This window comes from Brachionichthys hirsutus, chromosome 18 (genome assembly GCF_040956055.1).
Source record: "Brachionichthys hirsutus isolate HB-005 chromosome 18, CSIRO-AGI_Bhir_v1, whole genome shotgun sequence".
NCBI classification, from domain to species: Eukaryota; Metazoa; Chordata; class Actinopteri; order Lophiiformes; family Brachionichthyidae; genus Brachionichthys; species Brachionichthys hirsutus.
Window position 1 is genome coordinate 136,418 of NC_090914.1, and position 15,103 is coordinate 151,520.

General features: G+C 44.9%; 1 protein-coding gene across 2 annotated transcripts; it reads left to right on the forward strand.

The window, feature by feature from the left end:
- Positions 1-5,434: 5,434 nt before the first annotated feature.
- On the forward strand, positions 5,435-15,097 carry letm1 (leucine zipper-EF-hand containing transmembrane protein 1). Of its 2 annotated transcripts, none has more exons than XM_068751695.1 (14): positions 5,435-5,718; positions 7,033-7,090; positions 7,285-7,762; positions 8,836-8,979; positions 9,591-9,728; positions 10,015-10,218; positions 10,377-10,496; positions 11,001-11,132; positions 11,205-11,363; positions 11,455-11,553; positions 12,347-12,481; positions 12,786-12,979; positions 13,385-13,541; positions 13,750-15,097. In XM_068751695.1, the coding sequence occupies exons 1-14, from the start codon at positions 5,640-5,642 to the stop codon at positions 13,900-13,902; spliced, it is 2,250 nt and encodes a 749-aa protein (XP_068607796.1). In that variant the 5' UTR covers positions 5,435-5,639; the 3' UTR covers positions 13,903-15,097. The 2 variants fall into 2 exon arrangements, with proteins under 2 accessions (XP_068607796.1, XP_068607797.1); XM_068751696.1 differs by having other exon boundaries at positions 13,403-13,541.
- Positions 15,098-15,103: the final 6 nt, after the last annotated feature.

The window sequence follows — 15,103 nt, forward strand, 5'->3', positions numbered from 1 at the left end:
TCGAGCTCATTCCAGCACGTAGACCAAGCCGCCGCCAGAAAAGCTAAATGCGATGAACGTATGTTAGCATACCTTCCAAACGCACTCAAAGTAACAAATACTTTAGGGGACCGTCGTAGCTCATTTAAACGAATTACCGTTTCACGATTGATACACCTAATTTATAGCCGTCATTACAACTCTAAAGCTACCCCTCGCTAGAGCTAAAGCTAATTAGCCGTTCATAGCAGGTCGAATAGCACAATCGACGCTAGCTAGCTAACTACCTTGCTAACTAGCAGGTTCTTCCTTGCTAAAATGAATGGCCGACCCGAAGTGGAAGTGTAGCGCCGGCTAACATCCCCATGGTTGATAATTTCATTATAGTTACCGGTGGGTTGTCCTCCCTGAGATTAAACGGAAATAATGTCCTCATTCATCCCGTAAAACGAAGCATTTCATTCGAGTCCAACCAAAAGCTTGGAGGAACTCAAACTCTCATGCAGACCAGCGCGAAAAATACTCACTTCTGATTGGTCGGGAGCAGCGCGACGCTCCAAGCAGTCCTTTCAAAAAAACAAGCGTCGGAAGTAGCTGAGTCTGTTCGGCATCTTTCCGCAACGCTTTCAGAACAGAATAGAACGCCTTTATTATTTATTATTTATTATTAGGTTGCGTAGTACAACCTAATAATAATCTGGTTCTAGTTTTCATCGTTTGTATTGATTACATATATTTATCTGTTCTTGAGATGATGCAATATATTGTCGGTTTCTGACACTTGTGTATCCTTTTTACTGTTCATAAAGTAACGTATGACGAGTCAATTTAAGACAGTATGCAGTATTTATTACCTCGTATTGAATGGAGGTCGATATTCGGCGTTGAGATCGACTGAAATATGATAAAAGGGCAAGTTTCCTGCCGTAGTTGGCAGGGGGGCAAAATGGCCCTGGTGGAATGAGGTGGAGCAGGGGCAACAGGGCGGGCCCGGGGCACACCTGGGCGCAATGGAGTGGACCAGTGGACCACTCCATTCGCCCAGGTAAGGCCCTAGGCCTACCCCGCCGCCCCCGCGCCACCCCCACCCCCACAGCTGGATGCGAACCCAGTCCCTCCGGCTGTGAGTCGGTAACCCTACCGACCACGCCACCGTACAGGTGAGGAGACTCGAGGTATTACTAAAGTCGTACCTGCCAAATAATAAGTTGATATCTCAGACCACAGCGTGTTGTTGTGTTGTTGTGTTGCTGTGTTGCTGTGTTGTTGTGTTGTTGTGTTGTTCTGTGTTGTTGTGTTGTTCTGTGTTGTTGTGTTGTTGTGTTGTGTTGTTGTGTTGTTGTGTTGCTGTGTTGCTGTGTTGTTGTGTTGTTGTGTTGTTCTGTGTTGTTGTGTTGTTCTGTGTTGTGTTGTGTTGTTGTGTTGTTCTGTGTTGTTGTGTTGTTGTGTTGTGTTGTTGTGTTGTTGTGTTGCTGTGTTGTTGTGTTGTTGTGTTGTTGTGTTGTTCTGTGTTGTTGTGTTGTTCTGTGTTGTGTTGTGTTGTTGTGTTGTTGTGTTGTTGTGTTGTTCTGTGTTGTTGTGTTGTTCTGTGTTGTTGTGTTGTTGTGTTGTGTTGTTGTGTTGTCGTGTTGTTCTGTGTTGTTGTGTTGTTCTGTGTTGTTGTGTTGTTCTGTGTTGTTGTGTTGTTCTGTGTTGCTGTGTTCTGTGTTGCTGTGTTGCTGTGTTGTTGTGTTGTTCTGTGTTGTTGTGTTGTTCTGTGTTGTTGTGTTGTTGTGTTGTGTTGTTGTGTTGCTGTGTTGTTGTGTTGTTGTGTTGCTGTGTTGTTGTGTTGTGCTGTGTTGTTGTGTTGTTGTGTTGTTCTGTGTTGTTGTGTTGTTGTGTTGTTCTGTGTTGTTGTGTTGTTCTGTGTTGTTGTGTTGTTCTGTGTTGTTGTGTTGTTGTGTTGTTGTGTTGTTCTGTGTTGTTGTGTTGTTCTGTGTTGTTGTGTTGTTCTGTGTTGTTGTGTTGTTCTGTGTTGTTGTGTTGTTCTGTGTTGCTGTGTTGCTGTGTTGTTGTGTTGTTCTGTGTTGTTGTGTTGTTGTGTTGTGTTGTTGTGTTGCTGTGTTGTTGTGTTGCTGTGTTGTTGTGTTGTTGTGTTGCTGTGTTGTTGTGTTGTGCTGTGTTGTTGTGTTGTTGTGTTGTTGTGTTGTTGTGTTGTTCTGTGTTGTTGTGTTGTTGTGTTGTTGTGTTGTTGTGTTGTTCTGTGTTGCTGTGTTGCTGTGTTGTTGTGTTGTTGTGTTGTTCTGTGTTGTTGTGTTGTTGTGTTGTTCTGTGTTGTTGTGTTGCTGTGTTGTTGTGTTGTTGTGTTGTTGTGTTGTTCTGTGTTGTTGTGTTGTTGTGTTGTTGTGTTGTTGTGTTGTTGTTCTGTGTTGTTGTGTTGTTGTGTTGTTCTGTGTTGCTGTGTTGTTGTGTGTTGTTGTGTTGTTCTGTGTTGTTGTGTTGTTGTGTTGTTGTGTTGTGTTGTTGTGTTGTTGTGTTGTTGTGTTGTTGTGTTGCTGTGTTGCTGTGTTGCTGTGTTGTTGTGTTGTTGTGTTGTTCTGTGTTGTTGTGTTGTTGTGTTGTTGTTCTGTGTTGTTGTGTTGTTCTGTGTTGTGTTGTTCTGTGTTGTTGTGTTGCTGTGTTGCTGTGTTGTTGTGTTGTTGTGTTGTTCTGTGTTGTTGTGTTGTTCTGTGTTGTTGTGTTGTTCTGTGTTGCTGTGTTGCTGTGTTGTTGTGTTGTTCTGTGTTGTTGTGTTGTGTTGTTGTGTTGCTGTGTTGTTGTGTTGCTGTGTTGTTGTGTTGTTGTGTTGCTGTGTTGTTGTGTTGTGCTGTGTTGTTGTGTTGTTGTGTTGTTGTGTTGTTCTGTGTTGTTCTGTGTTGCTGTGTTGTTCTGTGTTGTTATGTTGTTGTGTTGTTGTGTTGTGTTGTTGTGTTGTTGTGTTGTTCTGTGTTGTTGTGTTGCTGTGTTGTTGTGTTGTTGTGTTGTTGTGTTGTTCTGTGTTGTTGTGTTGTTGTGTTGTTCTGTGTTGTTGTGTTGCTGTGTTGTTGTGTTGTTGTGTTGTTGTGTTGTGTTGTTGTGTTGTTCTGTGTTGTTGTGTTGTTGTGTTGTTGTGTTGTTGTTCTGTGTTGTTGTGTTGCTGTGTTGTTGTGTTGTTGTGTTGTTGTGTTGTGTTGTTGTGTTGTTCTGTGTTGTTGTGTTGTTGTGTTGTTGTTCTGTGTTGTTGTGTTGTTGTGTTGTTCTGTGTTGCTGTGTTGTTGTGTGTTGTTGTGTTGTTCTGTGTTGTTGTGTTGTTGTGTTGTGTTGTTGTGTTGTTCTGTGTTGTTGTGTTGCTGTGTTGTTGTGTTGTTGTGTTGTTCTGTGTTGTTGTGTTGTTGTGTTGTTGTGTTGTTCTGTGTTGTGTTGTTCTGTGTTGTTGTGTTGTTGTGTTGTTCTGTGTTGTGTTGTTCTGTGTTGCTGTGTTGCTGTGTTGTGTTGTGTTGTTGTGTTGTTCTGTGTTGCTGTGTTGCTGTGTTGCTATGTTGTTGTGTTGTTGTGTTGTGTTGTTCTGTGTTGTTGTGTTGTTCTGTGTTGTTGTGTTGTTGTGTTGTTGTGTTGTTCTGTGTTGTTGTGTTGCTGTGTTGTTATGTTGTTGTGTTGTTCTGTGTTGTTGTGTTGTTGTGTTGTGTTGTTGTGTTGTGTTGTTGTGTTGTTCTGTGTTGTTGTGTTGTTGTGTTGTTGTGTTGTTGTGTTGTTGTTCTGTGTTGTTGTGTTGTTGTGTTGTTCTGTGTTGCTGTGTTGTTGTGTGTTGTTGTGTTGTTCTGTGTTGTTGTGTTGTTGTGTTGTTGTGTTGTGTTGTTGTGTTGTTGTGTTGTTCTGTGTTGTTGTGTTGCTGTGTTGCTGTGTTGTTGTGTTGTTCTGTGTTGTTGTGTTGTTGTGTTGTTGTGTTGTTCTGTGTTGTGTTGTTCTGTGTTGCTGTGTTGCTGTGTTGTTGTGTGTTGTTGTGTTGTTGTGTTGTTCTGTTGTTCTGTGTTGCTGTGTTGTTGTGTTGCTATGTTGTTGTGTTGTTGTGTTGTGCTTTTTCCTTTTGTGTTACGTGGAGTGGGCGTGTCTCAGACCAGGTGACGTCGTACTGGATTCTAAACCAGTGCCTCTGGTCTAAAGTAATCAATGCTACTGTCTATTGATCCTAACGTCTGACGGGGTAACCTCTAGGTGGTGCAGTGGGTAGTGCACTTGACTCCCTGCTAGGAGGTCCTGGGTTCAAACCGAGGCGTGCAGCGTTCAGGTTCTTCACCAGAATCTGAGCTTTGTTGTTTGCTCCTCTGCAGCTGCATTGGATCAGCTGATTGATCCGGTCGTTCTTATTGGATCAGCTGATTGATCCGGTCGTTCTTATTGGATCAGCTGATTGATCCGGTCGTTCTTATTGGATCAGCTGATTGATCCGGTCGTTCTTATTGGATCAGCTGATTGATCCGGTCGTTCTTATTGGATCAGCTGATTGATCCAGTCGTTCTTATTGGATCAGCTGATTGATCTGGCGTTCTTATTGGATCAGCTGATTGATCCAGCGTTCTTATTGGATCAGCTGATTGATACAGCGTTCTTATTGGATCAGCTGATTGATCCGGCGTTCTTATTGGATCAGCTGATTGATCCAGCGTTCTTATTGGATCAGCTGATTGATCCAGCGTTCTTATTGGATCAGCTGATTGATCCGGTCGTTCTTATTGGATCAGCTGATTGATCCGGTCGTTCTTCCCCTCTGCTGGAGAGAGACTGAGTTTGGGTGTGAGAGGCGTTGTGTGTGTGACACTCCGTTCATGTCACTGTGTGTAGTTGTGATGGTGAGATGAAGCCTAAACTACAGCCTGCCTCCGCATTCGGCCCCTAAATGTTTAGCCCCCCCCCCCCCCAGCCATCATCACACTTTTCCTCCAAACTGGCCCCGGCCCTCCATCAGAGAAGGAAAAAGTGATGTGGCCCTCACAGGAAGAAGTTTGGGGACCCCTGGTCTATAGTTTGCATGGTTCCCCTGTCTGCGTGGGTTCCTTCCTGGTTCTCCGGCTTCCTCCCACCACCAAAAACATGCAATTCAGGTGAATTGGTTACACGAAATAAATTGTGAGTGTGAGTGAATGATTGTCTGTCTATGCCCTGCGATGAACTGGCGGATTGTCTCTCACCCGTAGACTGCTGGGATAAACTACAGTCGATCCCGGATTTCTGAATTAAAAAAAATGAATCAATGAGTATTTATAAATATATATATATTCTCCAGACTTTTAAGTAAGACCATGAGCGTGTTGCTTTGAATACAAGGCTCAGAGGATACCAACTCGGAAATAGATGCTTTTATTCTATGAATAGAACGGAAGATCGTCGCGGACACGCAATGCGTCGTGACGTCAGTCGGGAGCTTGCCCAGAGTCGCTGTCATCCTCGAAGGGAAGGGGAGGAAATGGAAGGACATGTGTGGGGAGCTGCGTCTCATGACGTGCAGTAATACGTGCGTTCTAACTTGATACAAGGATACAAGGATTTATTTTATACGTAAACGGCGTTTCTGTTCCTTTCGTCTCGAGTTCTGTAATATATGGTGGCTAGCCAGCCCGCTAGCTTGCTAGTAGCTTACGTATTCCGAACGGAGGGTAGCGTTCCGCATGGCGTTCGTCCTGTTTACGAGGTCTCGGGCACCTCTGATGAAAACGTCCAGGTCGCTGAGGAGCGACTTGAGAAAAGGTATGGTGTGATGCGGTTGTGTAACGTAATATATCTGTTTATTAATGGCGATGAGATGAAGCTAGCAACATCTAGAAGAGTCTTTACAAAGGCAAGTGGTCCTGTTTGGCTCCACCCTCTATGGTAGTCTGAGAAGATGCCCGTTAGAATGTCAATGTACAGATGGGAATGTTTTTTTGTTTTTTTTATCTAGCAACTAGAACATTTCCTTATTTAAATAAAATACAAGGCAACATATTTGTCTTGGGGATGATGATTTCGGCGCCCTGAGGGAAATACACTGTTTTACAGTATAATTATGTCTACTGTTCAGAACCTGCATTTGGGAATGCTGAACCGCAGGAATAACGATGTTACTAACATTGTTATTAGGACTACTACTAAAAATGTGCATGCCAATGTGCTGCAGTCTGTCTCACCGTTACCTACATGGATCGCTAGATTTGAAATGCTTTAATGCTTTAATTAAATCTTCTAGGGTACTTTGTGAATACAACATTATTACTTGAGTATAAATGATTATCCAAGTTGTTTGGCAGTTTAATCTAGTTTATTGTTTGAGGAGACAAAAGCCCGGAGGAAATGCTTCGGCAGAGTGGAGTGGCTTACACAGCCCAGGTGAGTTTTGTCAGGCCAGGTGAACTAGTGTTTCTAGGTTCTTCCTGCTGTTCAACAGTTACTTGCTGTTGAGCAACAAAGGTGACATTATTCCAGTGAAGCGAGTGAACTCCACAACCTCCTGGCTGTCCGCCACAGGCTGCCGTGTTCAGGCCTGGTTGGATTCACAGCAGCAGGCCATGTGAGAGCGAGTGGGAGGGTGTGGTTAGGTCCTGTGCCCTGAGATGATTGGTTAGGGTTAGGGTAAACTTCCTCCACCTAGTGTCTCCAGCGTGTCCTAGGTCTTCCCCCGGGGAACTTACCTGGAACACCTTTATTATAGATTAATCTACTGGTATTACATCAAAACACAACAATGATCGATTGATCAAAAAACTAAAAGCCAACTTTAAAAACCTCATATAGAGACAAAGTAGTTTATTTATCATTGAGTGTCTCTAATGTCAACCAATCTCAGTTAGCCGAAGCCCAAAGGGAAAGTTGCTTTTGTCCAACCAAGGGTCCAAAACTAGAAGACTCACTTAATGGTAATATGAAGGACAAAGATGGCAACCCATTCTGACATTTTAGGTGCTGCAAACAGAACATGTTGAGTTTTCTATTCAGTTAATCGTCACAGACTGTTTGTGTCCCTCCCCATCTATTGTCTTATTATCTTAACACAGCTGCTCATTCTTTTCTTATTCTTCTTTTCAGGGAAAATACAAGACGGTCTTTGTTTCACGTGCACGGCGCTCAGGCTCTCCAGTCCAAAGTAACCCAACAAAATGTTCTAAAAATGAGTTGGATAGTATAAACATTTTAAGTAAGGCAGTAGAATGTTGAATCATTGTCACAAGTCCTGAAACATTGTGAGAAGATGTTAAAGAATTTTCAACCAAGCATTTAAAATGAAGCCAGTTTCTGAGGACGAGGTGTCTGAAACTCTCCATCCTGTTGTCTCCTTAGACACGATGGGCTCCGCAGGTGGTCCCCGTCCTCGCCCTCCCTCCCCTTGTCCGATGGCTATTTGGGCCCCTGCCAGGCTCTGGAATCTCAGCGGCCCTCTTGTGCTTTAATGTGGGGGTCCTCGCCTTCACCCTACCCTGCAATCACAACAGGTGCCAAATGGGCAATAGCAGAACGACGTGGTATCCCTGGTGTTCGGTGGATACACACCTCGAGGAGAAGATGGGATGACTCCAAGGTGGAGAAGTCGCTGCGTTCATTAAAGGACAAGAAGAAGAAGCTGGAGGAAGGAGGGCCGGTGTACAGCCCGACTCTGGATGCAGAGCCCGTGAGGAGGACCCTCAGGCAGTGGGTTCTAGATGAAATCAAGCACTACTACCACGGCTTCCGGCTGCTGTGGATCGACACCACCATTGCAGGTCGAATGCTGTGGGGGGTGCTGAACGGACACACCCTATCCCGCCGTGAGAGGAGACAGGTGAGGTCTAAAGATTTCAGCTCAAATTAACACAGAATTCCAAATACAAGTTTTCTAAAGACGGGTTCAAAATCCCTCCACAAATCTTCCCGTTGTTTGTGGAGCAGGTAGCCTGCTTGAATCTCGAGGTCAGAGGTGACTGAAATGGATTTCAGAGCAACGGCCCAAACGGCTTGTGCCTTAATGTCCACGGCTTCCCAATGTTAATAGGATTAATTATGGAAACTGGCTGCACTCTGAGTGTTTTCTCAACAGACGCTTCATTAAGGGTGCTTTCCCACTGCACCAAGAGGACTCGGTTCCTTTGGGAGCAAATTCCTGCATTTATAATTAGTTGAAAGGTCTGCGTTCACACTGATTTCTTCACGAAACGAACTTTCGGAGCAGCGTTGCGTGCCTGTCGATTGGACAACGTAGAAGGGGAAGTCCCGCCCTCTCCCGTGTTTGTTCTGGTTTTGAGTGCTCCAGTTCCGGCTGCTCGTTCACGGAGGGGGAGCTCATTTTGTTCTGACCCAAATCATAAATGTGACACGACGCTCGTCGTTTCTAACAAAGACAAAGTCGCTGTGGATCCGTAAAGTCTCCGGCTCAGTTCACAACAACGTTCTCATTTAACGACGACTCGTAGTCACGACGGGCTTTCTGAATGCAGAAGCATGCGTTTATTACGTACGCAATATACGTGTCTATATATAAAAACAATTCATTTTCAAGGTCACCCCAGCGTTTCTAAGGGCGAGAGACGGGATATCAACCGGCGTCGTCGCCAGCGCAAAATGGTGGCCAAGTTCAATCAATGGCGTTTGGTTTAACAACGAAACAAGTTTTTATTTATACCAGCTGTATTTGAACATCGGGCTGCTCCCTGCTGGTGGCCCACGGGAACTGCAGCCCGTTGGGTATGAATGGAACTTCACAAGCAGGCTCCCATATAAACGTGAACATAGATCACAGTTTTTCCAAATTCCGTTTGCCGCTTTTAAAAGAGTCTTTGTTGTTCTTCGCCATTGTGTATTTTCCAGATTCCGCAGTCGACAGTCCTGATTCCATCTTTTTCCAAACTGTTTCCGTAGTTCCTGAGAACGTGTGCCGACGTCTTCAGACTTCTTCCCTTCCTGGTGTTCATCATTGTCCCTTTCATGGAGTTCCTGCTTCCCGTAGCTCTGAAGCTGTTCCCCAACATGCTGCCGTCGACCTTTGAGACACAATCAAAGAAGGTGATTGCAGGCGTTGAGATTACAGACTGCATGATATGGTTTTAGATGCACTGAAGGCTACGGCTGTGACTTCTTCGATTGATCAAGCTGAAGCTAATCAGATATCACTCAGTGCATGTTAAAGGTTCTAGTGTGTTTTTGCAAAATTAGAATTACTCCCAAACTGATCTGAGGATCAGAATGAAATGTGAATCCTCCTGTGGCTTGAACTTTGACCCAGCATCCCGGTGAAGTTACTGGCTGTTATCTCACCCGCGCTGGGGTTAATCCTAATTACAGTCTGATGCACAGCATAATAAGATCCACACATTGTTCTGCACTTTTGTCAGAGCTTCTAATTATGCAATATAAATGTTCTTGCATTAAAAAAAAAAGCATTTTGTTTGTTTTTCAATTTTCTTTGGAATAAGAGCACCAATTTGATCATTGTAAAACACAGAATGTATTAGTGAATCTCTGTACAAATATCCTCAACGTGTGAAATGCACATGATACACATTGCTTTTAATAATATGCTTACATGATGTGCTGTAAATCTTTACCAATTGATATTATAGACAAATAGCCCTTCTGCGTCACATGTTTAATAGTTGTTTGTAATTCCATTTTAGGAGGAACGGTTAAAAACGGAGTTGAGAGTCAAACTGGAGATGGCAAAGTTCTTACAGGACACCATTGAGGAAATCGCTCTGCGCAACAAAGCAGCGCAGGGCAACGTGACAGAAGAGTTTTCCACTTTCTTCCAGAAGGTTGGTGTCATGAAATGACCGGAAACCTTCCCGTTACTGCCCCCTGGTGGTGGAAAACACATACAAGAGTAAACAAAATAGAGTCAATATTTCATGTGGGACTTGGCTGCCAAGTATAAAGTGCCATATAAATCAAATCTATTATTATTATGTCCTTGAGGAAACATGGGCATAACTCTGTGAAACAAAAGATTAAAATGTTAACAAGGCCTCTTGTGTTCCAGATTTTAGCATACCTGCTTCATCCAGAAGGATCTCATAGGTCTTAAATTTCTGATCTCCACAGATCCGAGACTCTGGGGAACGTCCCAGCAACGAGCAGATCTTGAAGTTTTCTAAACTTTTTGAGGATGAGCTGACTCTGGACAACCTGACCCGGCCTCAGCTGGTGGCTCTCTGCCGTCTCCTGGAGCTCCAGTCCATTGGAACAAACAACTTCCTCCGCTTCCAGCTCATCATGAAGCTGAGGGCCATCCGAGCAGATGACAAGGTCTGAACCTCTAGTCGATGCTCTCTTGAACTTGTATCTACAAAGGCGCTGATCGAAACAGAACAGTCAAGATTTGTTTTATGGTTGCCGTAAAATATGAAGTTATGAAATGACATTTCCCTCATTGCTCTCTAACCCTGCGTGTAAATGAACCTCAGCTGATCGCTGAGGAAGGAGTGGCGAGTCTCAGCGTGAACGAGGTGCAGGCAGCCTGTCGAGTCAGAGGGATGAGATCTATGGGAGTCACAGAAGAAAGACTGAGGGAGCAACTCAGTCAGGTAACAGCAGCAGGAGGAGAGGAGCACACGTTCAAGGTCGATCTCCGGCTCAGCGTTGTCCTGAAGGCTTCCAACATTTTTCAGATTTACCCCGATCACCTGTCCCTCACATTTGTATAACTCAGATCCGGTTCAGTTGTTTTCTCTCGGTAACCAAGTACTGAAATGGTGCCTTTTGCTATTAATGGGTGTTTTTCCTGCTTCCATGGTTACACGTTGAACTTAGACTCTCAGCGAGAGGCATTTCTCTCAGATGAAGGCTTTAGGAACATGATTCAAATGATATGTAGCCGTACTGGAGAACCAAAATATTTTGTGCATTCAGCAAGAATAGCGCTAAACGGGGGCAACGTGAAGAACCTCTATCCGACACCAGATCATTTCATGCTCATCTGCAAACCGTTTTCATGTCAGCACCTATAGAGTGACGCCTAAACTTCAACGCTTCGCCCTGAGGAGTGTTCTTCTATTGTTTGGTCTCATATTGGTCTTCTGCCGTTGTAGTGGTTGGAGCTGCATCTCAACCAGCAGATCCCCACGTCCCTGCTGCTGCTGTCCAGAGCCATGTACCTCCCCGACACGCTGTCCCCCGCCGACCAGCTGAAGACCACCCTGCAGACGCTGCCTGAGATGGTGGTATGTGACGACGTTGGACATTTCAAATGAGAAAAGCTGCGGAGCCATCTGTTCTCGCTCCCTTCTCTCCAGACAAAAGAGGCTCAGATGATGGTGGCCGAGATGGAGCTCTCCAAAGTGGATAATAAGACCAAGGTGGAGACCACGCTGCAGGAGGAGGCAGCCATATGCCAGGACAACAAGGAACGAGAGATGGAGAGGTTGGCGGACGCTGCGGAGAAAGCTGCAAGGGTAACAGCTGTTAGCATTTTTTATCGGTCCAGAGTATCTTTCAGTTCCTTGAACAGAACTCCGTCTGTTCGTGCGCTTTGCTCCGCTGCAGGAGGAAGAGCTGGAGTGTAAGGCGGCGCTAGCTAAAGCTGAAGCGGCTTCTTATCCGGAGACTCTGAGGGATGCTGCGCCTGTCGTAGACGGAGTCAAGGTAACTAAAGCCTGTCAGAATACCCCACGAGACCAGGCTTCCCTGGTGTGGTTCACAATTTAACATCTGAAATAACACGGAGTGCTAACAGACAACATTCTTGTGTGTTCTTGTTCATCGTTCACCTTTGGCCTACTTGTAATTTGACCGCTTCTGTGCCGCGCAGTTTGGACAGTGGCAGAAATTCCTACGCTTCCAGGTTAGGTTTAATGATGTCTCCTCCCAAATGACCCCTACAGCCATAACCTTTGACCTCTGCACACACAGCATCCTCCTCTTAGCGGACTCGCATGAGGGTTAAACAGCACTTGCATATCATTTTGGCATTTGTACAATGACTTCAGAGAGCATGATAATATGAATGAACAGAAATAACCTTCAGATATAAGGCTTGAGATGAATGTTGACATATTTAGCGGAGGATGTTTCACCACATGTGAAATGTTGTCATCTATTTTTGTAGAATTAAAGAAATGTATTGGACAAACCATTTCCTCACTTGAGAGGAAAAGTCCTGCTCTGAATGATAGAAATGCTACGTATAATATGCACTTTTGGTTTGACCCACATCCTTCCCTTTTCTGCGTGAATCCTTTCAGGCTGACCAGTCGGAATCTTTCCCAACATAACTAACAGCCTTCGTAGTTCCACACGGCTCTCTTCCTCACCTGGTCACCTGTCTTTGGGTTATTCACAGCATCCATCCTTTCCTTTGTTCAGGCACTTCTCCCAGAGCTCCATTTACTATTCGTTGATGCTAAATCATCTTTTTAATCACACGTTTGTGTTGCAGGGTGAGGAGATTACCAAGGAGGAGATCGACCTGCTGAGTGATGCGTGCACAAAGCTGAAGGAGCAGAAGAAGCTATTGACTCTGGAGAAAGAGGAGCTTGAAGAACTGAAGGATGACGTCCAGGAATACAACGAGGTGCCCGTCTTAATGACCTTTCTCGTTTTCATGGTAAAACAGACAAACAAATCTACTGCCGTTTGATTAGCGTGTCAAAAGAAATGTGAAAATCAGTGAAAATAGTGGAACTCTGTAGTCACGGCGACGACCGGTACCCCAAACGACTGGACCGGTGTTTGGTTCATTCCCTTCCCTAAACCAAAAAGCAACGATGAGGAAGGTCTGTGTTGGATGACGCGTTGCAGAAGAACACACATTTAGAACAAAGCCAATTACTGCCATTCAAATCCTGTTTTATTTTGTATTCATGTGTGTTTTCCAGGATCTGGAGGAAATTAAGAAGGAGCTTTCAAAGACGGGCCAGGAGAAGGCATTAGAGGAGTCGAAGGCTAGCCAGCGTCTGTCAAAGAGAGTAAACCGTATGATTGGTCGTATCGACAAGATCATAGTGGAGCTGGAGAAGGACAAGGTCATCCTGGATGGACAGATGGATAGTGGGACCAGCCCGCCTGTTGGGTAAGAGCTGAACGTTCTTTCTGACCCCCCCCCTCTGCTTTCTGTGGTGACTCACTGGACAGCACCCAGAATTCAACCGCCAAATCCCAGCTCACCAAAATCTCAGGAGAAATTCCAGTGTCAACATAGAGAAGGACAAACATCAAGCTCTGCCATTTAAGACCCAATTAATCCAGTCACAGAGCAATGTGACCCAATTAATCCTAAAGTCAGAGCAATGTGACCCAATTAATCCTAAAGTCAGAGCAATGTGACCCAATTAATCCTAAAGTCAGAGCGATGCGACTTAATGTTTGACCAAATCTCGGCTTGCTGTCAGCAGACAATAATCTGGGGAGCTCAGGAGAGGCTGAACGCAGCATGTCGGTCCACTACTTTGAGTTTTATACCGTTTCCTGTATGCAGTCTGTCCTACGCCTTCAGGGAGAACCTGATCAGCATCGACGAGCTGATCGGCATCATGCGGCACATCCAGAACATTCCAGAGCACAAGCTGCAGAGCATCGCCGAGGCGCTCGACGACAACAGGGATGGGAAGATCGACATCGACGACGTCATCAAGGTGGGATCTTTAGACCAATAAGGATGAGTATTGTTAGACATTGTGTTTGCTTTAGTTGTCTAATCCATATTTGATCATCTCAGTGGATGCTTCTTAGCGTGAGCCTTACAACCCTACCGATCTGTGGCCACAAGCGGAGCGCACGCTTCGGTTCTTTCCGTGTTGTGATCGTAAGGGCTTTAGCTGATTGTGTCTTTACCTACCTCAGGTGGTGGAGCTCATCGACAAGGAGGACGTGGACATCTCCACCTCCCAGGTGGCTGACATCATGGCGATGCTGCAGAAAGAGGAGAAGCTGATCGAGAAGGAGAAAGCCAAAGAGAAGGTGGAGAAGGAAAAGGCAGCCACATTCAACAGCTAATTCTGTTCCTATAAGGCTTAAGACAAAAATAAAAGACCACAAAGTTGTTACCTGATCACACAACCCCCGAGAGGGAGGGGGGTTCACGAGGTAACGGCTCAACGCATTTTACCACAACAACTTTTAAAGGCTTGCTTTCTTTCAAACGCTCAGGATCTACGAGGAACCTTTATTTGCCATTCTTTCACTCCTCTGGACTGACTGGGCTTTTCCTGCTGCTGTTTGGTTCTGTGTAATCCCACCTGCAGCGTCACGTTTCATTTCACTCGTCTTTGCCCGGTGGAATGTCATGATCCGTTCTTAGATTTGTACATCCATCATTCTGCTGTACGTAAAGTTCTTTTTACTCTGCAGTCTTCTTGGACTGGCTGATAAATCTTGAAATGGTGGCTGCAGCTAAATATAGAGATTAGTTCATAAACGCCACAACGTGTTTGTCAGTTTACGCGTGCTATACAAATATTCATTGTCACAGTAAAGAAATCCAAACTTTATGTTCATCATTCCCCCGAACAAAATTGAAAGCCAGAATGTGTGATGTAAACGTGTTTGATATTTATCCAGAAGCCAAAGACTAGTTAGCGACATTTACATTCATATTCAAACTCACCTTACTGTCATTTGATTTTTACATAATAAACTATTTGTGTCCATTCCTGTTCTGAGCAGGAGACTGAACAGGGTCATTTATTAGAAACAATGCTGGCTGCCGTGTGGCAGGCCTGGGAGGAAGCGAGTTTAGATCAGTCGTTTATCGGAAGGCAAACCCGTCTCTAGCCGGGTTCTGCCTTTTAGTGACTTACAAAGATAGTCCAGACTGGTCAGGTGACGACGTGGCTGATCTGGTGCTCACTGCGGGAGTAGGTGTGTGTTGGGGTTTGCACACACACACGCCGAATACAGCCTCAGTAGAGTAGGTTACCATGACGACGACACCAGCCGTCCTCAAAGTTCCTCATCAAGTATGAGGAGACGAGTTGTACATCTTGTGTGAAAGTAGAACAGGCATCATGTAACGTTGGAACGGCAGAGCTCTCCCGCGTTGGTGTGGGAGTCGATCGGAAGACTGATAAATCAATGCTTCCCCTTTTGAATTGTTTTTGCACTCAACCCTTTTCTTTCCAGAAGCAGGAATAATTTGCTGAATACAGAAAAGCAGGTGGAGGTGAGACTGAAAGCGGGACGCAAACCTCTAACATTC

Coding starts and splice junctions, on each gene's coding strand:
- letm1 (XM_068751695.1), top strand. CDS start 5,640: ATGGCGTTCGTCCTGTTTACGAGGTCTCGGGCACCTCTGATGAAAACG. Junction 8,980..9,590: donor TTGAGACACAATCAAAGAAG/GTGATTGCAGGC, acceptor ATTCCATTTTAG/GAGGAACGGTTAAAAACGGA. Junction 10,497..11,000: donor TGAGGGAGCAACTCAGTCAG/GTAACAGCAGCA, acceptor CTGCCGTTGTAG/TGGTTGGAGCTGCATCTCAA.